The following is a 27,342-nucleotide window of genomic DNA, read 5'->3' as shown; positions in this document are numbered from 1 at the left end:
CAGTGGGGGAGGTCCAGGTTGGATATCAGGAAAAACTATTTCACTAGGAGGGTGGTGAAACACTGGAATGCGTTACCTAGGGAGGTGGTGGAGTCTCCTTCCTTGGAGGTTTTTAAGGCCCGGCTTGACAAAGTCCTGGCTGGGATGATTTATCTGGGAATTGGTCCTGCTTTGAGCAGGGGGTTGGACTAGATGACCTCTTGAGGTCCCTTCCAACTCTGATATTCAATGATTCTATGATTCTGCTTGTACATTATAAATGTGATCAAGTCATGATCACTTGTACCGAGCTATCATTAACTTTTAGCCCTGTAATCAGTTCCTCTTTATCTGCTAGGATGAGGTCTAATATTAAATTCCCCTGTGCTGACTGCAACACTTTCAGTCAACTTTGTCACCTATAATGTTTAGAAATTCCCTTCCCTGCATAGCAGGGTAGGTGCCGTTGTGGGAATTTGCTCTCTTTCCAGGGGTGGCAGGGTGGGCTCTGCCAAGCCTATTTTGGGTCATATACAGCATGATCAATATCAGCTTTTGTAAGGTAGCTGTCGGTACAATGAGAATATTAAAACAATTAGGCTGTGTCTACACTGCCACTTTCAGCCCTAAAACTTTTGTTGCTCAGGGGTGTGAAAAAAACACCCCCCTGAGCGATAAAAGTTTTAGTGCTGAAAAGTGACAGTATAGACAGTGCTCCCAGCGATAAAGCTATCCCCTTCGCGACTACACAGCCCATGTTACAGCTCTGCCATGGTAGTGCTGTAATGTGGGCTGTTTAGACAAACCCTTAGGGTATGTCTACACTACGAAATTAGGTCGAATTTATAGAAGCCGGTTTTACAGAAATCGGTTGTATACAGTCGATTGTGTGTGTCCCCACATAAAATGCTCTAAGTGCATTAAGTCGGCGGACCGCGTCCACAGTACCGAGGCTAGCGTCGACTTCCGGAGCGTTGCACTATGGGTAGCTATCCCACAGTTCCTGCAGTCTCCGCCGCCCATTGGAATTCTGGGTTGAGATCCCAATGCCTGATGATGCAAAACAGTGTCGCGGGGGGTTCTGGGTACATGTCGTCAGGCCCCTCCCCCTCCGTCAGAGCAACGGCAGACAATCGATTCGCGTCTTTTTACCTGGGTTACCTGTGCAGACAACATACCATGGCAAGCATGGAGCCCGCTCAGCTCAGCTGAGCTCACCGTCACCATATGTCATTTGGGTGCCGGCAGACGTGGTACTGCATTGCTACACAGCAGCAGCCCCTTGCCTTTTGGCAGTAGATGGTGTATTACGACTGGTATCCGTCGTCGTCGTATTCCAGTTCAATCAGAGGCACCTGGGCAGACATGCTTTGTCTCCTGGAGACTCAGTCCTGCCGGCAGTCCTATTGAACCGTCTTGACGATGATGGCTAGCAGTCGTAGTACAGTATCTTCTGCCAAGCACCCAGAAGATGCCGAGGGCTATCAGTCATGCTGCACCATCTGCTGCCAGCTTAAGATGTAAAAAATAGATGTATTCATTTGCTTCCCCCTCCCTCCGTGAAATCAACAGCCTGCTAAACCCAGGGTTTTGAGTTCAATCTTTGGGGGGGCCATTCTGTGTGACAGTTGTTTATGTTTCTCCCTGATGCACAGCCACCTTTGTTGATTTTAATTCCCTGTACCTGTACGCCATGTCATCACTCGCCCCTCCCTCCCTCCGTCAGACAATAGTTTCGCGCCTTTTTTCAGCCCAGACGCCATAGCACTGGGATCATGGAGCCCACTCAGATCACCGCGGCAATTATGAGCACTATGAACACCACGCGCATTGTCCTGGAGTATATGCAGAGCCAGAACATGCCAAAGCAAAACCAGGCGAGGAGGCGATTGCAGCAATTGCAGCGTGACGATGAGAGTGATGAGGAAATTGACATGGACATAGACCTCTCACAAAGTACAGGCCCCAGCAATGTGCAAATCATGGTGTTACTGGGGCAGGTTCATGCCATGGAACGCCGATTCTGGGCCCGGGAAACAAGCACAGACTGGTGGGATTGCATCGTGTTGCAAGTGTGGGATGATTCCCAGTGGCTGTGAAACTTTTGCATGCATAAGGACACTTTCATGGAACTTTGTGACTTGCTTTCCCCTGTCCTGAAGCGCCAGAATACCAGGATGAGAGCAGCCCTCACAGTTGAGAAGCGAATGGCGATAGCCCTGTGGAAGCTTGCAACGCCAGACAGCTACCGGTCAGTCGGGAATCAATTTGGAGTGGGCAAATCTACTGTGGGGGCTGCTGTGATCCAAGTAGCCAACGCAATCAAAGACTTGCTGATATCAAGGGTAGTGACTCTGGGCAACGTGCAGGCAATAGTGGATGGTTTTGCTGAAATGGGATTCCCAAACTGTGGTGGGGCGATAGACGGAACCCATATCCCTATCTTGTCACCAGAGCACCAAGCCACCGAGTACATAAACCGCAAGGGGTACTTTTCAATGCTGCTGCAAGCCCTGGTGGATCACAAGGGACATTTCACCAACATCAACGTGGGATGGCCGTGAATGGTACATGATGCTCGCGTCTTCAGGAACTCTGGTCTGTTTCAAAAGCTGGAGGAAGGGACTTTCTTCCCAGACCAGAAAATAACCGTTGGGGATGTTGAAATGCCGGGGAGACATTTATGGCGGGGTGGGAGTTTGAGGCAAATCGCCTGGCCGCTGATTACGCGCCGCCAGACACCAGGGCAGTTAGAAGAGTACAGCAGGGCGCGGTGCGCATCAGAGAAGCTTTGAAAACGAGTTTTGTGACTGGCCAGGCTATGGTGTGAAACTTCTGTTTGTTTCTCCTTGATGAACCCTCCACACCTGCTCCCCCCGGTTCACTCTACTTCCCTATAAACTAACCACCCTCCCCTCCACCTTCGAGCACCACTTGCAGAGGCAATAAAGTCGTTGTTACTTCACATTCATGCATTCTTTATTAATTCATCACACAACTAGGGGGATAATTGCCAAGGTAGCCCAGGATGGGTGGGGGAGGAGGGAAGGAAAAGGACACACTGCAGTTTAAAACTTTAAAACTTTAACACTTATTGAAGGCCAGTCTTCTGATGCTTGGGCAATCCTCTGGGGTGGAGTGACTGGGTGGCCGGAGGCCCCCCCACCGTGTTCTTGGGCGTCTGGGCGAGGAGGCTATGGAACTTGGGGAGGAGGGCTGTTGGTTACACAGGGGCTGTAGCGGCGGTCTCTGCTCCTGCTGCCTTTCCTGCAGCTCAACCATACGCTGCAGCATATCAGTTTGATGCTCCAGCAGCCGAAGCATCGACTCTTGCCTTCTGTCTGCAAGCTGACGCCACCTATCATCTTCAGCCCGCCACTTGCTCTGTTCATCCCGCGATTCAGCCCGCCACCTCTCCTCTCGTTCATACTGTGCTTTTTTGCACTCTGACATTGACTGCCTCCACGCATTCTGCTGTGCTCTGTCAGCGTGGGAGGACATCTGGAGCTCCGAGAACATATCATCCCAAGTGCGCCTTTTTCTCCTTCTAATCTTCACTAGCCTCTGTGAAGGAGAAACATTTGCAGCTGGTGGAGGAGAAGGGAGAGGTGGTTAAAAAAGACACATTTTAGAGAACAATGGGTACACTCTTTCACGTTAAATTTTGCTGTTCACATTACACAGCACATGTGCTTTCGTTACAAGGTCGCATTTTTCCTCTTATATAGAGGGCCTGCCAATTTGGTGTGAAAGATCACTCACGCAGTGCCAGGCAACAGAATTCGGCTTGCAGGCAGCCATGGTAATCCACAGTCTTTTGGCTTTTTTAACCTTCATAACATGTGGGAATGGTTTCAAACAGTAGCGCCCTCATTTCCCATACCAAGCACCCGTTGGGTTGGCCATTTAAAATGGGTTTGCAATGTAAAAGGAGGGGCTGCGGTTTGAAACCATTCCCACATGGTATGAAGGATTTGCGGGTCGGATTTGGGGTAGTTTGGATGGAATTCGACGTTATTGGCCTCCGGGAGCTATCCCACAGTGCTTCATTGTGACCGCTCTGGACAGCACTCTCAACTCAGATGCACTGACCAGGTAGACAGGAAAAGCCCCACGAACGTTTGAATTTCATTTCCTGTTTGCCCAGCGTGGAGAGCACAGGTGACTATGCAGAGCTCATCAGCACAGGTAACCATGATGGAGTCCCAGGATCGCAAAAGAGCTCCAGCATGGACCAAACGGGAAGTACGGGATCTGCTCGCCATATGGGGAGACGAATCAGTGCTAGCTGAACTCCGTAGCAGTAAACGAAATGGCAAAATATTAGAAAAAGTCTCAAAGGCCATGAAGGACCGAGGCCATAACAGGGACACACAGCAGTGCCGCGTGAAAATTAAGGAGCTACGGCAGCAGAGGATCCTCGCGGCGACGTTCGGCATCCGTGGAGCGGAATTGGCTGGAATGGGAGAAAGAGCTAAAACTGAGAGAGCTGGAGGATCGTGAACAACAGAGACAGCATGAACGGGAGGAGAATGAGAGACAGAGACAGCATGAAGAGAGACAGCGTCAGCATGAACTGGAACTGGCGAGGCTGAGGGGCAGCGAGCCCCTGGCTGCGGTGAGCAAGGGGGTCCCAGGACTGCACAGAGCTTTGATAAGTGCTGTCACGGAGTATTGGGGAACTCAGGGCCCCGCACCCCCGGCTCCCTGCGATTCACCATGACTCTCAGCCAGCCAGTAAAGCAGAAGGTTTATTTGGATGACAGGAATACAGTCCAAGACAGGTCTTGCAGGCACTGACAACAGGACCCCCTCAGTTAAGTCCAGCTTGGGGTCCCAGGGCATTCCAGCCCACCCCCCTTTGGGGGGGTCAGAGCCATCTCTGCCTCCCAGCCATCTCTCCAGCTCGCTTCCAGCACTCTGCCCTCAGCGACCCCTCCCACAGCCTTTGTTCAGTTTCCCGGGCTAAGGAGTCACCTGGCCTTCAACCCCTTCCTGGGTTCTCATGTTACACACTCAGGTATGCGCCCCCGGGCAGATCCCATCCCCCACTGCAGACTATCCCAGCACACTCCCCTGTCAGCATTCACAGACCACAGTGAGAACAGGCCCAGTTCGTCACATCTCTCCCCCCTTCGAGACCGAACTGAGCAGGGTCACTTTAGCCAGTGACCCGGGGAAGTTCGAACCTACCCCCGTTCCCATGGATGCCCCCGCATCCCTCCCATTCCTTGGTGAGAATTACACCAGGCCCCTCCAGTTTCACGCCCCCCCTTAGGTCGGGGTGCTTGATGGCACTCGCAGTTCGCATGTGGGAAGGTTTATGCGGCCTGTGCCCTTTTCCCACCCCCATACCTCTGGGGCTCCAACTGGGCTGTGGTCTTCTCCCAGCGCTCCAGTCTGGAGGTCTGTGCTTTGGGCTCTCTTGGTTTAGAGCCGCCCTTTTTACCTTGGCCACCCTCCGAAAAGGCTCCTCTATGCTGGGCAAGGGTCCTAAAGCCGTTTTCCCCTTGTCCCAGGCCTTCCTCCCCCTCTGACAGGGGTCACAGGATCCGCAGTACTGTCGGACAGTAACAAAGACCCCAGGCCAGTAAAAGCTCCGTAGCAGCCTCTGCTGGGTACGCCAGGTTCCCTGGTGCCCTGCGAGGGGAATGTCATGGGCCCGGCACAGCAGCTGGCGGCGATACTTCTGGGGTACCACCAGCTGCCTCCTGATCCCCCCTGACTCCATTTTCCCTGGGGGAGCCCATTCTCGGTACAGGAACCCCTTCTCCCACAGGAACCTTTTCCGGCCACCTCGTCCCATGGTCTGTACCGCATTGAGGTCGGCCAGGTCCCTTATCTTCCGCAAGGAGGGATCTCTCTGTAACTCGGCCTGGAACTCAGCAGCTGGGACGGGGATGGCCACCTGCTCTTTCTCGCCCGCTGGGTCCGAAGCTGCAGCCTCCCTGAGCCGCGTCCCTGGGCGTTCCCTCCCCACCAGGTTAGGGTCCTGCGCCTCAGGCAAGGCACCCCCCCCCAAGGCCAGGGCGCAGTGCCCCTCGCCGGCTCTGACCGCGGGTCACAACTAAGGCGGTCTGGGGGCTGCTTGGCCAGTCCTCTAGGTCCCCCCCCATCAACACCTCAGTGGGCAAATGGTGGTGCACTCCCACGTCCTTGGGGCCCTCCTTGGCCCCCCATTTCAGGTGTACCCTCGCTACGGGAACCTTGAATGGGGTCCCGCCCACCCCGGTCAGGGTCAGGAAGGTGTTGGGCACCACCCGATCTGGGGCCACCACCTCGGGCCGGGCCAGTGTCACCTCTGCGCCTGTGTCCCAGTAACCATAAACTTTCTTCCCATCCACCTCCAGGGGAACAAGGCACTCGCTCCGCAGGGACAGCCCCGCGCCAACCCTGTAAACGGAGAACTTTGAATCCGGAGCATCTGGCCCCCCAGAGAAGCTAGCCTGGGGCTCTCCTCCCTCCTTAGCAGGTGGTACTCTGCCAGCCCCCCTTCCCTGGGAATGCTGCCTCTCGCCGGGCTGGGTCTCTACCCAGTCAACCCTCTGTGGGTTCGGCCTGCTCAGTCTGTCCCTGAGCCTGGGGCACTGGGCCCGTATGTGGCCTCTCTGGCCACAGTGATAGCAGCCCATGTCCCATGGGTCCCCTCGAGTGGGTCGGATGGTCCTGACGCCGGATGTTCCCCTTTGATGGGGGTTTTCCGTATTTTCCCACGGGGAGGTCCGCATGGTGACTCTCTCTCTGCGTGGTGGTGGGACCGTTCCTTTGGGACTCCTCCCTGTTATCCCCTGACCGGCTCTTTACAAACTCATCGGCCAGCCGGCCTGCACGTTGCAGGTTCTCTGGTTTTTTGTCCCTCAATCACAGCCTCAGGTCGGATGGACACCGCTCAAACAGTTGCTCCAGTACCAGCAGTTTAACCAGGTCCTCCTTCGTCTGGGCCCCATCAGCCCACTTGCTGGCGTATCTTTCCATGCGGACGGCTAGTTGCAGATATGAGATCTCAGGGGTTTTATCCTGACTCCGGAACCTTTCCCGGTACATCTCCGGAGTCAGCCCAAACTCACGTAGCAGGGCCTTTTTGAATAGTTCGTAGTCCCCTTTCTCCACCTCTTCCAGTTGGTGGTACAATGCCACGGCTTTGGGGTCCACCAAGGGGGTGAGAACCCGGAGTCTGTCCGCGGGATCAACCCGGTGCAGCTCGCAGGCCGTCTCAAAGGCATCCAGGAAGTCATCCATGTCCTCCCCCTCCTTGTATGGGGCCATGATGCACTTGTGACGAACTGGGCCTGTTCTCACTGTGGTCTGTGAATGCTGACAGGGGAGTGTGCTGGGATAGTCTGCATTGGAGGATGGGATCTGCCCGGGGGCGCATTCCTGAGTGTGTAACATGAGAACCCAGGAAGGGGTTGGAGGCCAGGTGACTCCTGAGCCCGGGAAACTGGACAAAGGCTGTGGGAGGGGTCGCTGAAGGCGGTGGGGTGGAAGCAGGCTGGAGAGATGGCTGGGAGGCAGAGATGGCTCTGACCTCCCAAGGGGGGCTGGGCTGGGATGCCCGGGGACCCCAAGATGGACCTAACTGAGGGGGTCCCTGTTGTCAGTGCCTGCAAGACCTGTCTTGGACTGTATTCCTGTCATCCAAATAAACCTTCTGCTTTACTGGCTGGCTGAGAGTCATGGTGAATCGCAGGGAGCCGGGGGTGCGGGGCCCTGAGTTCCCCAATACTCCGTGACAACTGGTGGCAGCGGTGGGATCTACTGCACCCCGTGGACGGCGCTTCCTGCAGTAAGTGACTGGGGAGCAGTAAAACGAAGGAGGATTGACGGGGACCAGGCCTGCTGAAGAGTGGAAGAGAGACGGTTATTACCCCTGGGAGTGTGTGACCAGCGAGAAGGACTTTTGCAGTAACAGGGTCCCCCGGGGGATCGCAGCGAGTGGTCCCAGGGGCGGAGGAGTCTGCAGCTCGACCCTGGCAGAGAGGCGGTGACCTCGAGAAGGGCTGGCACACTAGGGGTCCCCCTGGGAACTGTGGGGAGCTGTGAGCACACAGGCCGGTGAGTGGCCAGCAGGAAGATGTATGCCAAGCGGCTTAAGAGCGACCTGGTGGAGCTGTGCAAGCAGAGGCGGCTGCGCATTGGGAGGCGCACCAAAGAACAGCTCATTGCCCAGCTGGAGGCGGAAGATCGTGCGAATGAACTGATCCCTGTGTCTCAGGGAAGCAGCCTGGCAAATGCAGCGCAGGCACCAGTGTCTGTCCCAGCTGGGAGTGGTCAGCCGGCTGCTGAGGGCTTCCCGAGACCCCTCCTTCCTATGCCTAGGGGAAGGGTGGGGAGGAGCCCAGCAAATACCGAAGGCGCCGTGACCCTCCCGGCCAGCAGGGGATCCCCCCGGCGAAGCCCGCCGGCCAGCAGAGGATCCTCCCGGCGACGTTCGGCATCCGGGGAGCGGAATTGGCTGGAATGGGAGAAAGAGCTAAAACTGAGAGAGCTGGAGGATCGTGAACAACAGAGACAGCATGAACGGGAGGAGAAAGAGAGACAGAGACAGGAGAATGAGAGACAGCGTCAGCATGAACGGGAGGAGAATGAGAGACAGCGTCAGCATGACCTGGAACTGGCGAGATTGAAGGGCAGCGAACCCCCGGCTGCGGTGAGTGAGGGGGGACCCAGGACTGCACAGAGCTTTGATAAGTGCATCATGGCCCCATACAAGGAGGGGGAGGACATGGATGACTTCCTGGAGGCCTTTGAGACGGCCTGCGAGCTGCACCGGGTTGATCCCGCGGACAGACTCCGGGTCCTTACCCCCTTACTGGACCCCAAAGCCGTGGCATTGTACCGCCAACTGGAAGAGGCAGAGAAAGGGGACTACGAACTATTCAAAAAGGCCCTGCTACGAGAGTTTGGGCTGACTCCTGAGATGTACCGGGAAAGGTTCCGGAGTCAGGATAAAACCCCTGAGATCTCATATCTGCAACTAGCCGCCCGCATGGAAGGATACGCCAGCAAGTGGGCTGATGGGGCCCAGACGAAGGAGGACCTGGTCAAACTGCTGGTACTGGAGCAACTGTATGAGCGGTGCCCATCTGACCTGAGGCTGTGGTTGGTGGACAGAAAGCCAGAGAACCCGCGACAGGCAGGCCGGCTGGCCGATGAGTTCGTAAAGAGCCGGTCAGGAGATAAAAGGGAGGAGTCCCAAAGGAGCAATCCCACCACAATGCAGAGAGAGAGTCACCATGGGACCTCCCCGTGGGAAAATACAGAAAAACCCCATCAGAGGGGAACATCCGGCATCAGGACCATCCGACCCACTCAAGGGGACCCATGGGACATGGGCTGCTACCACTGTGGCCAAAAGGGAACATGGAACCTTGCGTACCCAGCAGAGGCTGCTACGGAGCTTTTACTGGCCTGGGGTCTTTGTTACCGTCCGACAGTACTGCGGATCCTGTGACCCCTGTCAGAGGGGGAGGAAGGCCTGGGACAAGGGGAAAACAGCTTTAGGACCCTTGCCCAGAATAGAGGAGCCTTTCCGGAGGGTGGCCAAGGTTAAAAGGGCGGCTCTGAACCAAGAGAGCCCAAAGCACAGACCTCCAGACTGGAGCGCTGGGAGAAGACCACAGCCCAGTTGGAGCCCCAGAGGTATCGGGGTGGGAAAAGGGCACAGGCCGCTTAAACCTTCTCACATGCGAACTGCGAGTGCCATCGAGCACCCCCGACCTAAGGGGGGGCGTGAAACTGGAAGGGCCTGGTGTAATTCTCACCAAGGAATGGGAGGGATGCGGGGGCATCCATGGGAACGGGGGTAGGTTCGAACTTCCCCAGGTCACTGGTTAAAGTGACCCCACTCAGTTCGGTCTCAAAGGGGGGAGAGATGTGACAAACTGGGACTGTTCTTACTGTGGTCTTTGAATGCTGACAGGGGAGTGTGGCTAGGATAGTCTGCAATGGGGGGATGGGAGACTGACCTACGGAGAATATCTGAGCATGTAACATGAGAACCCAGGAAGGAGTGAGAGGCCAGGTGACACCTTTGCCGGGGAAACTGAACAAAGGCTGTGGGAGGGGTCGCTGAAGGGGAGTCTCAGAAGCTGGCTGGTGAGGTGGCTGGGAAGCAGAGAGGGCTCTGACCTCCCAAGAGGGCTGGGGCGCCCGAGGACCCCAAGATGGACCTCACTGAGGGGTATCCTGTTGTCTGTGCCTGCAAGACCTGTCTTGGACTGTGTCCCCATCATCTAAATAAACCTGCTTTACTGGCGGACTAAGAGTCATGGTGAATCGCAGGAAGCCGGGGGGGCACGGCCCTGAGTTCCCCCACACTCCGTGACAGCGCGTACTCCCACCTCGTCAGGAGGAGTAAGCGCTGTCGACGGGGGAGCTGCGGCGGTCGATTTGCCGCCATCCTCACAGCGGGGTAAGTCGACTAGGATATGACGAATTCAGCTACGCTATTTGCGTAGCTGAATTTGCGTATCTTAAATTGATCCCCCCAGTGTAGACCTAGCCTAGGACAGACTGGGCGTAGGCGCCACCTGCCAAACACGTTTTAGGAACGTATTTCCAGCACACACCTATCAGCTTTATATGCTGCCCGTACAGAGATCACATGATAATATTAATGACCAGCGTGTTACCAGTGTGCATATGACACCTTTTAGATACAGATTATGACAAAGGTGCATTGGGTCAGTGAGTGTGTCAGGCCTGATGGTATGGTGTGGCCTCTGCCAACTGGCATTTGAGGGGCTCCTGGGTCACAGTAACATAGAATATCAGGGTTGGAAGGGACCTCAGGAGGTATCTAGTCCAACCCCCTGCTCAAAGCAGGACCAATCCCCAACTAAATCATCCCAGCCAGGGCTTTGTCAAGCCAGGCCTTAAAAATCTCTAAGGATGGAGATTCCACCACCTCCCTGGGTAACGCATTCCAGTGCTTCACCACCCTCCTAGTGAAATAGTGTTTCCTAATATCCAACCTAGACCTCCCCCATTGCAACTTGAGACCATTACTCCTTGTTCTGTCATCTGCCACCACTGAGAACAACCGAGCTCCATCCTCTTTGGAACCCCCCTCAGGTAGTTGAAAGCAGCTATCAAATCCCCCCTCACTCTTCTCTTCTGCAGACTAAACAATCCCAGTTCCCTCAGCCTCTCCTCATAAGTCATGTGCCCCAGCCCCCTAATCATTTTCATTGCCCTCCGCTGGACTCTCTCCAATTTGTCCACATCCTTTCTGTAGTGGGGGGACTAAAACTGGACGCAATACTCCAGATGTGGCCTCACCAGTGCCGAATAGAGGGGAATAATCACTTCCCTCAATCTGCTGACAATGCTCCTACTAATACAGCCAAATATGCCATTGGCCTTCTGGGCAACAAGGGCACACTGCTGACTCCTATCCAGCTTCTCGTCCACTGTGATCCCCAGGTCCTTTTCTGCAGAACTGCTGCTTAGCCAGTCGGTCCCTAGTCTGTATCAGTGCATAGGATTCTTCCTTCCTAAGTGCAGGACTCTGCACTTGTCCTTGTTGAACCTCATCAGATTTCTTTGGCCCAATCCTCTAATTTGTCTAGGTCACTCTGGACCCTATCCCTACCCTCCAGCATATCTACCTCTCCCCCCTGTCACAGAGTATTGGGGGACTCAGGGCCCTGCACTCCCGGCTTCCTGTGATTCACCATGACTCTCAGCCAACCAGTAAAGCAGAAGGTTTATTTAGATGACAGGGACACAGTCCAAGACAGGTCTTGCAGGCACAGACAACAGGACCCCCTCAGTTAGGTCCATCTTGGGGTCCTCGGGCATCCCAGTCCCCCTTGGGAGGTCAGAGCCATCTCTGCCTCCCAGCCATCTCACCAGCCAGCTTCTGAGACTCTGCCCTCAGCGACCCCTCCCACAGCCTTTGTTCAGTTTCCCGGGCAAAGGTGTCACCTGGCCTCTAACCCCTTCCTGGGTTCTCATGTTACATGCTCAGGTATTCTCCCTCGGCCAGTCTCCCATCCCCCAATGCAGACTATCCTAGCCACACTCCCCTGTCAGCATTCACAGACCACAGTAAGAACTGTCCCAGTTCGTCACACCCCCATCTTAGTGTCATCTGCAAATTTGCTGAGGGTGCAATTAATCCCATCATCCAGATCATTAATTAAGATGTTGAACAAAACCGGCCCCAGGACCGACCCCTGGGGCACTCCACTTGATATCAGCTGCCAACTAGACATGGAGCCATTGATCACTACCCGTTGAGCCAGACGATCTAGCCAGCTTTCTATCCACCTTATAGTCCATTCATCCAATCCATACTTTTTTAACTTGCTGGCAAGAATACTGTGGGAGACAGTATCAAAAGCTTTGCTAAAGTCAAGATATATCACATCCATTGCTTTCCCCTCATCCACAGAGCAAGTTATCTCATCATAGAAGGCAATCAGGTTGGTCAGGCATGACTTGCCCTTGGTGAATCCATGCTGACTGTTCCTGATCACTTTCCTCTCCTCCAAGTGCTTCAAAATGGATTCCTTGAGGACCTGCTCCATGATTTTGTCGGGGACTGAAGTGAGGCTGACCCGTCTGTAGTTCTCCGGGTTCTTTCTTCCCTTTTTTAAAGATGGGCACTATATTTGCCTTTTTTTCCAATCGTCCAGGACCTCCCCCGGTCGCCACGAGTTTTCAGAGATAATGGCCAATGGCTCTGCAATCACATCAGCCAACTCCCTCAGCACCCTTGGATGCATTAGATCTGGATCCATGGACTTGGGCATGTCCAGCTTTTCTAAATAGTCCTTAACCTGTTCTTTCACCACTGAGGGCTGCTCACCTCCTCCCCATGCTGTGTTGCCCAGTGCAGCAGTCTGGGAGCTGACTTTGTCTATGAAGACCGAGACAAAAAACCATTGAGTACTTCAGCTTTTTCCACATCATCTGTCACTAGGTTGCCTCCCCCATTCAGTAAGGGTCCCACACTTTCTCTGAGCTTCTTCTTGTTGCTAACATACCTGTAGAAACACTTCTTGTTACCCTTCACATCCCTTGCTAGCTGCAACTCCAGTTGTGCCTTGGCCTTCCTGATTACACCCCTGCATGCTCTAGCGATATTTTTATACTCCTCCCTAGTCATCTGTCCAAATTTCCACTTCTTGTAAGTTTCCTTTTTGAGTTTAAGCTCACCAAAGATTTCACTGTTAAGCCAAGCTGGTCACCTGCCATATTTGCTATTCTTTCTGCACTTCACAACGGTTTGTTCCTGCAACCGCAATAAGGCGTCTTTAAAATACAGCCAGCTCTCCTGGACTCCTTGCCCCCTCATATTAGCCTCCCAGGGGATCCTGCCCATCAGTTCCCTGAGGGAGTCAAAGTCTGCTTTTCTGAAGTCCAGGGTCCGTATTCTGCTGCTCTCCTTTCTTCTTTGTGTCAGGATCCTGAACTCGACCATCTCATGGTCACTGCTGCCCAGGTTTGGCACCCACTTTTACTTCCCCTACTAATTCTTCCCTGTTTGTAAGCAGCAGGTCAAGAGGAGCATGGCCCTTAGTCGGTTCCTCCAGCAGTTGTACCAGGAAGTTGTCCCCAACACTCTCCAAAAACTTCCTGGATTGGCTGTGCACTGCTGTATTGCTCTCCCAGCAGATGTCAGGGTGATTGAAGTCTCCCATTAGAACCAGGGCCTGTGATCTGGAAACTTCTGTCAGTTGTCCGAAGAAAGCCTCATCTAACTCGTCCTCCTGGTCTGGTGGTCTATAGCAGATGCTCACCACGACATCACCCTTGTTCCTCTCGCCTCTAAACTTAACCCAAAGACTCTCAACAGGCTTTTCTCCAGTTTCAAACTGGAGCTCTCAGCAATCATACTGCTCCCTTACATACAGTGCAACTCCTCCACCTTGTCTCCCCTGCCTGTCCTTCCTGAACAGTTTATACCCACCCATGACAGTACTCCAGTCATGTGAGTTATCCCACCAAGTCTCTGTTATTCCAATCGCATCATAGTTCCTTGACTGTGCCAGGACTTCCAGTTCTCCCTGCTTGTTTCCCAGGCATCTCGTGTCTTGGCTCCGGGAAGGCAGCACACTGTCCTGTTGTCCATCTGTCTCTTGACGAAAGTTCTTTCCATTCTTCTGAGTGCTGAATCCCCAAAAAGGATCATCTGTATTCCATGGATGGTTGGAGAACTCGTTATGGGGAAACTTGATTTTTACACAGGTTGGACCAAGCTGCCATCCTCACGTGTCCCACATACATCTCTCCATTCCCTTGGACCAGCTGGATCTTGCGAGGTCTCTTCCACGGTTTCCACGATGAGGATCTGGTACCAACTGGAAACCTCTAGCTGTGTGAATTCCTCCCAGTCCTCCTCCCTCCAGTGGCCACAGCCTGCCCATCCTCATTTATCTCAGCCACGCAGAATGTCCTGTGACCTCCTGCCTCTGGTGGTTACGAACTGCCAGGCCTCCTCTCCGACTTCCTCTCTCCCCATGATGCCGTGGTGGCCAGCTCCTTTCTCCCTCGAACCTGGGAGACTGGTGTTTCCTGGCCTGGCTGTCTGGGAACGCCTCAGCTTCTGATTCTCTGTAGCGTCTCTACTTGCCCCTCCAACCCAAGAATCTTCTCCTCTCGCACAGCCACCAGCGTGCACAGGAAATCCCTTCTGGCTTCAGGCGGGGAAGAGAACACGGCACGTCCATTGCAGATCCCCACTGTCCCGTCACTGGCCAGCTGGATTCATAGATTCATAGATTCTAGGACTGGAAGGGACCTTGAGAGGTCATCGAGTCCAGTCCCCTGCCCGCATGGCAGGACCAAATACTGTCAGACCATCCCTGATAGACATTTATCTAACCTACTCTTAAATATCTCCAGAGATGGAGATTCCACAACCTCCCTAGGCAATTTATTCCAGTGTTTAACCACCCTGACAGTTAGGAACTTTTTCCTAATGTCCAACCTAGACCTCCCTTGCTGCAGTTTAAACCCACTGCTTCTTGTTCTATCCTGAGAGGCTAAGGTGAACAAGTTTTCTCCTTCCTCCTTATGACACCCTTTTAAATACCTGAAAACTGCTATCATGTCCCCTCTCAGTCTTCTCTTTTCCAAACTAAACAAACCCAATTCTTTCAGCCTTCCTTAATAGGTCATGTTCTCAAGACCTTTAATCATTCTTGTTGCTCTTCTCTGGACCCGCTCCAATTTCTCCACATCTTTTTTAAAATGCGGTGCCCAGAACTGGACACAATACTCCAGCTGAGGCCTAACCAGAGCACAGTAGAACGGAAGAATGACTTCTTGTGTCTTGCTCACAACACACCTGTTAATACATCCCAGAATCACGTTTGCTTTTTTTGCAACAGCATCACACTGTTGACTCATATTTAGCTTGTGGTCCACTATAACCCCTAGATCCCTTTCTGCTGTACTCCTTCCTAGACAGTCTCTTCCCATTCTGTATGTGCGAAACTGATTTTTTCTTCCTAGGTGGAGCACTTTGCATTTGTCTTTGTTAAACTTCATCCTGTTTACCTCAGCCCATTTCTCCAATTTGTCCAGATCATTTTGAATTATGACCCTGTCCTCCAAAGCAGTTGCAATCCCTCCCAGTTTGGTATCATCCGCAAACTTAATAAGCATACTTTCTATGCCAATATCTAAGTTGTTGATGAAGATATTGAACAGCGCCGGTCCCAAAACAGACCCCTGCGGTACCCCACTCGTTATGCCTTTCCAGCAGGATTGGGAACCATTAATAACAACTCTCTGAGTACGGTTATCCAGCCAGTTATGCACCCACCTTATAGTAGCCCCATCTAAATTGTATTTGCCTAGTTTATCGATAAGAATGTCATGTGAGACCGTATCAAATGCCTTACTAAAGTCTAGGTATACCACATCCACAGCTTCACCCTTATCCACAAGGCTCGTTATCCTATCAAAGAAAGCTATCAGATTGGTTTGACATGATTTGTTCTTCACAAATCCATGCTGGCTGTTCCCTATCACCTTACCACCTTCCAAGTGTTTGCAGATGATTTCCTTAATTACTTGCTCCATTATCTTCCCTGGCACAGAAGTTAAACTAACTGGTCTGTAGTTTCCTGGGTTGTTTTTATTTCCCTTTTTATAGATGGGCACTATATTTGCCCTTTTCCAGTCTTCTGGAATCTCTCCCTTCTCCCATGATTTTCCAAAGATAAAAGCTAGAGGCTCAGATACCTCCTCTATTAGCTCCTTGAATATTCTAGGATGCATTTCATCAGGCCCTGGTGACTTGCAGGCATCTAACTTTACTAAGTGATTTTTAACTTGTTCTTTTTTTATTTTATCTGCTAAACCTACCCCCTTCCCATTAGCATTCACTATGTTAGGCATTCCTTCAGACTTCTCGGTGAAGACCGAAACAAAGAAGTCATTAAGCATCTCTGCCATTTCCAAGTTTCCTGTTACTGTTTCTCCCTCTTCACTAAGCAGTGGGCCTACCCTGTCTTTGGTCTTCCTCTTGCTTCTAATGTATTGATAAAAAGTCTTCTTGTTTCCCTTTATTCCCGTAGCTAGTTTGAGCTCATTTTGTGCCTTTGCCTTTCTAATCTTGCCCCTGCATTCCTGTGTTGTTTGCCTATATTCATCCTTTGTAATCTGTCCTAGTTTCCATTTTTTATATGACTCCTTTTTATTTTTTAGATCATGCAAGATCTCATGGTTAAGCAAAGCTGGTCTTTTGCCACATTTTCTATCTTTTCTACCCAGCGGAATAGCCAGGAGTGCTGCCAGCTTCTCTGCTGCCCTAGGCGGCGGAAGGTCCCACCCCAAAATGCCGCTGCGGTCGACGCCCCCCAAATTGTAGCTCCCTAGGCGACCGCCTAGGTCACCTAATGGGTTGCACCGGCCCTGGGAATAGCTTGCTTTTGGGCCCTTAATAGTGTCCCTTTGAAAAACTGCCAACTCTCCTCAGTTGTTTTTCCCCTCAGTCTTGATTCCCATGGGACCTTACCTATCAGCTCTCTGAGCTTACCAAAATCTGCCTTCCTGAAATCCATTGTCTCTATTTTGCTGTTCTCCCTTTTACCCTTCCTTAGAATTGCAAACTCTATGATTTCATGATCACGTTCACCCAGGGTGCCTTCTACTTTCAAATTCTCAACGAGTTCCTCCCTATTTGTTAAAATCAAGTCTAGAACAGCTTCCCCCCAGTAGCTTTTTCAACCTTCTGAAATAAAAAGTTGTCTGCAATGCAGTCCAAGAATTTGTTGGATAGTCTGTGCCCCGCTGTGTTATTTTCCCAACATATATCCGGATAGTTGAAGTCCCCCATCAAATCTTGGGCTTTGGATGATTTTGTTAGTTGCTTAAAAATCACCTGTAGAGCTGTACCTGGGAGAAAAGCCTCTCCCACTCCCTCCTCAGAGATACTCCTTCTCTTTGCGGCTCCTGAGTTCACCTAGCAAGTGACTCTTTACACCAACTCTCCCTGCTTTGCCCAGCTCTGCCCCTCCCCAGCAGGGAGCGATTAACCATGGAGAGACGTCAGACAGCTGGGCTGGTCAAAGCCCCAGGGTTAGAGCCTCGTGGCCTTTACCAAAGCACCAACACACAGGCCTGTCTCCGCTGCTTACGCAGGGGCCATGGCCCAGCCACAGTCCGTACCCAGAGAGCAAACAAAGAACCTACAGACAGACCAGGCACCACTCACCATGTCCCGCTACCCCCAAGCACAGTCACAGCTACACCCTCGGACTCTCTGCTGTGAGCTGCCTCTGTTCACAGCCCCGGGAAGAACATGGCAGCGCAGCTACCCCTGCCGTGGGAACCAGTGAGGAACTCTGAGCTGTGCCCAAGAGCCCCTGCTCTGCAATGTGAGAGAAAGGTGAGCAACCGAGATTGTCAACAGGCCTCCACATGACACTGGCAGACCAGCTGCCAGTTCATGCCAAGGCCTCAGCTGAACCCTGACAAAACCAGCCTGGCTCACCTGTGTGGGAGTATTGTGAAAACAGATGTGAAGCTTCGTGTTTAGACTCTATGGAATGCTGGTGAGTTGCTGCCTGCACCAATCTCACTGCTCACATCTGTATCCTGCGCTGTGAGGTAGTAAAGTGAGAAATACTAGTTTCCCGGGGGGGTTATCTCCTGCCCAACAAAAGAAAACCGAGAGACACCAGACAAGCCATTGTGGAACGTCTAAGGACCCAAGACTTTGCTAATTGCTTCCCCCTCCCAGCCATGGAGAGGTTCGTGCTTGTGGACACGTCCCATCAGCTTGAACTCTGGGGAACAGAAACATGAAAATGCCTCACAAGACGACAGTTATTTTTATGCAACTTGGACTGAACAGGGCAAGAGCTACTAAGCACAGGCAACAGAGAGCTGTCTGTGACTCCATGGTGTTATGGTATCGGAGGTTTTCATATTTGACGCTGGGTTGGTGAGATTCATAGATTCTAGGACTGGAAGGGACCTTGAGAGGTCATCGAGTCCAGTCCCCTGCCCGCATGGCAGGACCAAATACTGTGTAAGATCTAAGTACAGAGCCCACACCCAGTCTGGGGTTTGCACTGTCTCTGGCTGTCTGCCCGGGGGTTGGGACTCACGCCCTGGAGCCACTCCAGACAGTGTGACAGGGTGTTTCCTTCCTGTCCCAGGGACCCCTGAAATTGGTGCAGTGTAGTCCCAGTGCCACGGGCTTGACAGTCCCCAGTGGTCACGTGATGCCAATCACTGCAGAACCCAGACACCAGACACTGAACAACCACCTCAGGGCATTTTGTAATTTGTGACTCATCTGTCAAGCAAGTCACGAGCCGCCGCTGGAGATAATTCATAGGTGACTTGATCACAGCTTATAAGCACCTACGCAGGGAGAAGAATTCTGCTAGGAAGGCACCCAACAGCCTTAACTCTTCCCTAGAACGATGCCATGCAATAAACTGATTTCTAAAGACATTTAGGTTTGTTTCATTCTTTCCTCATAGAATCACTACAAGGCAGAGTTAAGGATTCTTAGGGCCCTGACTGTGCAGTTCCCGACCTCACCCTGTTTGGATTTCTTTTAACTTTAATTTTACCTCTCGATTTCCTAGGTTTATACTCTCAGTCTTAACTCCAATTTAATATAGTGTTTATCTGTGAATATAGATGAAGAGAATATCCACCATTAAATTAGATAGGATAAAACATCTGAAAGGGATATAAACCTTCCTGCTGGGAAAATGCAGCAACTTAACCTCTGGGCCTGGTATTCCATAATTGCCCCTTATGAGGGGTTTCACCTTCATTTGAATCATCTGTTACTGTCCCTGTTAGGGGGCTTATTCCTTCACCCTCCCGTTCCCTGGTCCTTCTCACATGAACAAAGAGCAGCAATACCCGAAGTCCGAAGGCGCAAACAATTCGATGTTTATGGGGATGAACTTCCAGCAAGCATGATTCTAGTTTCCTTCCTCAGTGTCCCCCTTCTCAGCTATGACACCACAGAGCCTTGCCTGTGTCCCTGTTCCCATCCCCCCCCCCCTTAGCAAAACAGGATTCCAATTCCCCTCCGCATACTTCCTGATTGACTGCAGACTATATAGTAAAACTTGAGTTCTGCTTAGCTATACCTTAACCAATCATTTTACTGAATTTTAACTAACCAATCCTAAAATATTGTAACATGATTACCTATCCAATTATATCCCACCACCTTAACTGGTTTACACCCAACAAAATTAATTATACAGCAGACAAAAACAATCACAGAACCAGACAGAGATTCTAAGACAAACAATAGGGAAGTGGATAGAACAATACAGAAATGAGGATTTCACATCCCAGCTATTGATAAGTGAGTTCTTGCCAGACAGGATGCTACCAAATGAAGTTTCCTTTTACATCTTCTAGGCTCTTCCCTTTCTCTGGATGTGATAGATCAGATCACCTTCCTAACAGCCCCAGATTGATTTATTTCAATGTGACGGGTTTGGGATGTGACCATTCACTTCCCAGTTTATGGCTGCCCCTGCTGCTTAGCCAAAGGCCTTAGCCTAAGAACCAGGCCTCAGACTGTCACAGTACGAGAAGGCCGTTACACAGGCAAACCGTGATTTTGATTCTCTCTTTTATACCTCTATAACTAGCTAAATGATAAACATATACCTAAATACTTAAAGTATAGGCCTTTGCAGACAGGCCTGAATATCTATATCCTAATAGTCCCCAGTGGAGACAGAATACCAGTCAACTGCAGATGGGCCATTGATCTGATCCAGTGTGGCAATTCCTACGGTCCTAAATTAAATGTTGTGTGTTTATCCAAATGAAACCTATTGAGGTTCACCCATCACCAAGGACCAAACTCAACCCTGGTGTAAGTGGATGGAGCTCCCATGGAAGTCAATGGGAGCCAGTCAAGACTGCCCAAGAAGGTGCAAGAGCAGGGATTTTAGACCTGGAGACTAATTTTTTTTATTTTTCTCCCTTTTCTGTCAGTTTTCCAGGAAGGAAGAAGATCAATGAAGTGGTGCAGTCATTATTGAGGGCAAGAGACAAATTGCAGAGACACTTCCCTGAACTTCGGAAAACTGCAGATGATATTGACTGGGTCCACAAAGGAGCGACAATAGCAAATGTTACTGGAGGGACAGTGGGAATTGCCGGGGGGATAACGACCATCGTAGGCCTCTGTCTCGCTCCTGTTACATTTGGAGCATCCCTGATAGTCTCTCTTACAGGGCTTGCTGTTTCTACCGCAGGGGGACTGACCAGTGCTGCCGCAACCACCACAGATATAGTGACAAGTAAAGTCAAGAAGGAGACAGTAGAGAAGCTCCTTCAGGAGTGTCAGACTGAGCTGGATAATATCGAAAAGGCTATAAAACTCTTGGAAAGTTATGGAGACATTGCTTTTGTGTTTGCAATCCCACAGATAGGTTCAGGGGCAGGACGAGCTGTTCTTAACATCATGAAAATGGTCAAAGCTGGGCAGCTCCTGGCTAATGTTGGTAGAATTGCAAAATTTGCAGGAGCTGCGACCCATGTTCTAACAGGTGTCACCCTGGGGTTAGATATTATCTTTGTAGCAAAGGATTCTGTGGATCTCCACAATGGCGCAAAAACGGAGCTGGCAGCTAAAATCCGAGAAGCCGTCAATGAAATGGAGCAAGTGATTGGCCAAGTCAATGAAATGGAGCAAGTGATTCACCAAGTCAATGAAATGTACAAGGCACTAACTGCAGATAAACAAGAGTGAATTTGGGGCAAAAATAAATGGCTCAGTCCTGCAAGATGCTGAACGTCCGTCCCCACGGCCTTCCCCAGGGACTGGAGGGATTCAGCACCCCACGTCATCCTGCTCTTTAGCCTAGAAAAAGTGCTGTTCCTACAGAATATCCCCACTCCCAGGCCCCACTCTTTTTAATTTATGCACATTCATGATTATTACATTTTACACATATTAAAACCAGTCCTAAAATTAGTCACTGAATTTCTTAGTAGCAGCCGTAGTTAAAGACTTTTTCCATTAAAATGGTAACAGGTGTGGATAGTGCAAGCTAGAAGTTCCAACTTGCTTCTTAACCTCATTCCACCCCCAGCATTGTTGTTTTGTTTGTTTCTTTCTTTCTAGCCAATTGTGGGTCTAATGAGGTAACATAGGTAACACCCACAACTAGCTTGTCAGGTACAACAATGGAGAAGCCAGACAGTGCCAATGGCTCATCGACAACGACAATAAACCACGGAGGAGCTTGGCCTTCCTGGGAACGTTTCAGCCAGTCTGTGAGTAATGGCTGCTAGGACTCAGCAAGGGCATGTGACCAGATCACATGACACGGAATTCCATTTTGGTAGCTGTATTTTTCTACCAACTGGGCTTGGAACAAAGGGTCCCGCCCTATGGAAAAACTATATAAGGTGGGGAGTGACATCATCTCGGGGCCTCCCTCCCCACACAAGAGAATTCCTGGAAACACCTGAGGAACAAAGACTGAACTGGGGGGAAGGGCTGGTCACAGGCTAAAGGGATTTCTAGCTTGTGTATGGAAACCTGGTGGACTGCTTGTATCATCAGTCAGGGTGAGAAATTGATAATTTAACTCCTATCTATCTAGTATGTTAGGCTTAGTTTGCGTTTTTGTTTATTTGCTACGTAATCTGCTTTGATCTGTTTGCTATCACTTATAATCACTTAAAATCGATCTGTCTGTAGTTAATAAGCTTGGTTTATGTTTTATCTTAAGCAGTGTGCTTTGAGTGAAGCATCTGGGAAAATCTCTGCTCTGTAAACAAAGGCCGTTGCATACCTTTCCAACATCAAGAAGAAAGCGAACTACATTAACAAGCTTGCATTGTACAGGTCCCTGTGCAGTGCAAGACAGTATAATTCTGGGTTTATACTCCAGCAAGGGTGCAAGGCTGGGGAGCTGGGAAATTGGCTTCTGTCTGTGTCACGGAGTATTGGGGGACTCAGGGCCCTGCACCCCCGGCTTCCTGCGATTCACCATGACTCTCAGCCAGCCAGTAAAGCAGAAGGTTTATTTGGATGACGGGAATACAGTCCAAGACAGGTCTTGCAGGCACAGACAACAGGGCCCCCCTCAGTTAGGTCCATCTTGGGGTCCCAGGGCATCCCAGCCCCCCCCCACTTTGGGAGGTGAGAGCCATCTCTGCCTCCCAGCCATCTCTCCAGCCCGCTTCCAACACTCTGCCTTCAGCGACCCCTCCCACAGCCTTTGTTCAGTTTCCCGGGCCAAGGTGTCACCTGGCCTCCAACCCCTTCCTGGGTTCTCATGTTACAAGCTCAGGTATGTTCCTTCGGGCAGACTCCCATCCCCCAATGCAGACTATCCCAGCCACACTCCCCTGTCAGCATTCACAGACCACACTAAGAACAGTCCCAGTTCGTCACATCTCCCCCCTTCGAGACCGAACTGAGCAGGGTCACTTTAACCAGTGACCCGGGGAAGTTCGAACCTACCCCCGTTCCCATGGATGCCCCCGCATCCCTCCCATTCCTTGGTGAGAATTACACCAGGCCCCTCCAGTTTCACGCCCCCCCTTAGGTCGGGGGTGCTTGATGGCACTCGCAGTTCGCCTGTGGGAAGGTTTATGCGGCCTGTGCCCTTTTCCCACCCCAATACCCCTGGGGTTCCAACTGGGCTGTGGTCTTCTCCCAGCGCTCCAGTCTGGAGGTCTGTGCTTTGGGCTCTCTTGGTTCAGAGCCGCCCTTTTAACCTTGGCCACCCTCCGGAAAGGATCCTCTATGCTGGGCAAGGGTCCTAAAGCTGTTTTCCCCTTGTCCCAGGCCTTCCTCCCCCTCTGACAGGGGTCACAGGATCCGCAGTACTGTCGGACAGTAACAAAGACCCCCGGCCAGTAAAAGCTCCGTAGCAGCCTCTGCTGGGTATGCCAGGTTCCCTGCTGCCCTGAGAGGGGAATGTCATGGGCCCGGCACAGCAGCTGGCGGCGATACTTCTGGGGTACCACCAGCTGCCTCCTGATCCCCCCTGACTCCATTTTCCCTGGGGGAGCCCATTCTCCCACAGGAACCTTTTCCGGCCACCTCGTCCCATGGTCTGTACCGCATTGAGGTCGGCCAGGTCCCTTATCTTCCGCAAGGAGGGATCTCTCTGCAACTCGGCCTGGAACTCAGCAGCTGGGACAGGGATGGCCACCTGCTCTTTCTCGCCCGCTGGGTCTGAAGCTGCAGCCTCCCTAAGCCGTGTCCCTGGGCGTTCCCTCCCCACCAGGTTAGGGTCCTGCGCCTCGGACAAGGCACACCCCCCCAAGGCCAGGGCGCAGTGCCCCTCGCCGGCTCTGACTGCGGGTCACAACCAGTGCCCTTTGGGGGTTGCTTGGCCAGTCCTCCAGGTCCCCCCCCATCAACACCTCAGTGGGCAAATGCGGGTGTACCCCCACATCCTTGGGGCCCTCCTTGGCCCCCCACTTCAGGTGTACCCTTGCCAAGGGCACTTTGACTGGTGTCCCGCCCACCCCCGTCAGGGTCAGGTAGGTGTTGGGCACCACCTGATCTGGGGCCACCACCTCGGGCCGGGCCAGCATCACCTCTGCACCCGTATCCCAGTATCCATTGACCTTCCTCCCATCCACCTCCAGGGGAACAAGGTACTCTCTCCGGAGGGACAGCCCCGCGCCCACCGTATAAACCAAAAACCCTGAGTCTGGAGCATCCAGCCCCCCAGAGGAGCTGGCCTGGAGCTCTCCTCCCTCCTTAGCAGGTGGTACTCTGCCAGCCCCCCTTCCCTGGGAATGCTGCCTCTCGCCTGGCTGGGTCTCTACCCAGTCAACCCTCTGTGGGTTCGGTCTGCTCAGTCTGTCCCTGAGCCTGGGGCACTGGGCCCGTATGTGGCCTTTCTGGCCACAGTGGTAGCAGCCCATGTCCCATGGGTCCCCTTGAGTGGGTCGGATGGTCCTGACGCCGGATGTTCCCCTTTGATGGGGTTTTTCTGTATTTTCCCACGGGGAGGTCCCATGGTGACTCTCTCTCTGCGTTGTGGTGGGACTGTTCCTTTGGGACTCCTCCCTGTTATCTCCTGACCGGCTCTTTACAAACTCATCGGCCAGCCGGCCTGCATGTCGCGGGTCCTCTGGCTTTCTGTCCACCAACCACAGCCTCAGGTCGGATGGGCACCGCTCATACAGTTGCTCCAGTACCAGCAGTTTGACCAGGTCCTCCTTCGTCTGGGCCCCATCAGCCCACTTGCTGGCGTATCCTTCCATGCGGACGGCTAGTTGCAGATATGAGATCTCAGGGGTTTTATCCTGACTCCGGAACCTTTCCCGGTACATCTCAGGAGTCAGCCCAAACTCTCGTAGCAGGGCCTTTTTGAATAGTTCGTAGTCCCCTTTCTCTGCCTCTTCCAGTTGGCGGTACAATGCCACGGCTTTGGGGTCCAGTAAGGGGGTAAGGACCCGGAGTCTGTCCGCGGGATCAACCCGGTGCAGCTTGCAGGCCGTCTCAAAGGCATCCAGGAAGTCATCCATGTCCTCCCCCTCCTTGCGTGGGGCCAGGATGCACTTATCAAAGCTCCGTGCAGTCCTGGGTCCCCCCTCACTCACCGCAGCCGGGGGTTCGCTGCCCTTCAATCTCGCCAGTTCCAGGTCATGCTGACGCTGTCTCTCATTCTCCTCCCGTTCATGCTGACGCTGTCTCTCTTCACGCTGATGCTGTCTCTCTTCATGCTGTCTCTGTCTCTCTTCATGCTGTCTCTGTCTCTCTTTCTCCTCCCGTTCATGCTGTCTCTGTTGTTCACGATCCTCCAGCTCTCTCAGTTTTAGCTCTTTCTCCCATTCCAGCCAATTCCGCTCCCCGGATGCCGAACGTCGCCGGGAGGATCCTCTGCTGGCCGGCGAGCTTCGCCGGGAGGGTCCCCTGCTGGCCGGGGGGGCCACGGCGCCTTCGGTATTTGCTGGGCTCCTCCCCACCCTTCCCCTAGGCATAGGAAGGAGGGGTCTCGGGAAGCCCTCAGCAGCCGGCTGACCACTCCCAGCTGGGACAGACACTGGTGCCTGAGCTGCATTTGCCAGGCTGCTTCCCTGAGACACAGGGATCAGTTCATTCGCGCGATCTTCCGCCTCCAGCCGGGCAATGAGCTGTTCTTTGGTGAGCCTCCCACTGCGCAGCCCCCTCTGCTTGCACAGCTCCACCAGGTCGCTCTTAAGCCGCTTGGCATACATCTTCCTGCTGGCCACTCACCGGCCTGTGTGCTCACAGCTCCCCACAGTTCCCAGGGGGACCCCTAGTGTGCCAGCCCTTCTCGAGGTCACCACCTCTCTGCCAGGGTCGAGCTGCAGATTCGGGCAATCTCCCATCCCCCAATGCAGACTATCCTAGCCACACTCCCCTGTCAGCATTCACAGACCACAGTAAGAACAGTCCCAGTTCGTCACAGTCTGTCCTTGAGTGGCTCAGGTAAAGCACTCAGGTAGCTCAGTTGGGTGTGTGGTGCCACCTGCTGTCATGTTGGAGGATAACAGGGCGGGGGGGGGGCAGCGGCTGGCTGACTCACCAGCAGAGCAGTGAGAGAGACCAGTTCAGCTGTATGGTTGGGGGCAAAGCAGTTCCCACAGCTCCCAGACTGCAGCCCGGGGGTGACAGCCCGTCACAACTTGTGTTCCCCACGACCTGGGGGAGTTACAGTTCCATCTACTTAGGAATGTGCTAATGTGGCACCAGTCAGCATGGGGTCAAGGTTAGTCTTACTGTGAAGGGGGCTGGATGCTGGGGGAAAGATGGAAAGTTCACTCCCACCCTGGAACCATAAACATTATTTATTAAAAAAAAAATTGAAGTGAGAGCTGGATGCCTTTACTGAGCTGTGATTAGTGAGTTTCAAGTTTCTCATGAGCTATAGCTACTAGCTGAGACATTGTTCCGATAAGTGCTCATACATGGGACCGCCAGAGGCTGGCTTTGATTCTCTTTGAGGGGCAGGGTTTCTGCTCGGTTTACAGCCAGCTTTTTGGGAGGGAGCACTTGACAACTTGCTAGGGAGCAACAATACGAAGGTGCTGCTACATTTTAATGAGTTTCACCTTCGTAGCTGTCACCACCACCAATTGCTGAGCCCCTGGATTTACCGTCATCGTATCTTCCAGATCCTGGTGAGAAGGAACCAGATGGGTCAGGAAGAGTGGCTTTGTGGCTGTTCCCTTGACTAGGAAGTGATCGAGAATCTATTCCTAGCCTACCACAGACACCCTGTGTCACTTTGGACACGTTGCACGGTCTCGCCTCAGTTCCCATCTGTAGGATTTTACCTGTAAAAGAACTTAAAGGAATAACAGAAATTACTAAAAGTAAAGTTTTACTTAACTGTATTGGTTTCAAGTGCTTTGAGAGAGAGAGAGAGAGAGAGAGATGATTATAGTGATGATTTGCAGTGGGAGTAGGCAGTGTAACTTTATGCAAACTCCAAACCACAGCTGCCCAAAAAGCCACAATCAAGAAAGGTCAGATTTGTTAAGAAAGGAACCTGGCTTAAAGTGGAAATTAATGCCCTGTAAAATAATAGATTTTATATAAAACAAATGGAAAAGGGGGGAAATGGATAGTAATGAATATAAATCAGAAGCTAGGAATTGTAGAAAACTGATAAGGGGAGCAAAGGGACGCAAGAAGGAATCTATGGCCAACATAGTTAAGGACAATAAGGAGGTTTTTAAAGTTTATTAGGAACAAAACGAATCCTGACAATGGTATTGGCCCATTACTAGATGGAAATGGTAGAACTGTCAATAATAATGCAGGAAAGGCAGAAGAGTTCAATAAATATTTCTGTTCTGTAGTTGGGGAAAAAAGCAGATGTCATCACATCGTATGAGGAGGAAACACTTTCCATTCCAATAGTAACTCAGGAGGATGTAAAACAGCAGCTACTAAAG

The 27,342-nt window shown here is 52.1% G+C and overlaps 1 protein-coding gene across 1 annotated transcript in view; it reads left to right on the top strand.

The window, feature by feature from the left end:
• The window catches only part of LOC135974288 (uncharacterized), a 36,751-nt gene extending 14,597 nt beyond the window's left edge, over nt 1-22,154 (top strand). Inside the window, exon 3 of the mRNA XM_065561317.1 lies at nt 20,431-22,154. Within this exon, the coding sequence (XP_065417389.1) occupies nt 20,431-21,190 (760 nt within the window). The 3' untranslated portion in view covers nt 21,191-22,154. The remainder of the gene's footprint in view (nt 1-20,430) is intronic.
• Nucleotides 22,155-27,342: the final 5,188 nt, after the last annotated feature.

Source organism: Chrysemys picta, chromosome 11 (genome assembly GCF_011386835.1).
Source record: "Chrysemys picta bellii isolate R12L10 chromosome 11, ASM1138683v2, whole genome shotgun sequence".
NCBI classification, from domain to species: domain Eukaryota; kingdom Metazoa; phylum Chordata; order Testudines; family Emydidae; genus Chrysemys; species Chrysemys picta.
This window is presented reverse-complemented; position numbering and strand designations above follow the sequence as displayed.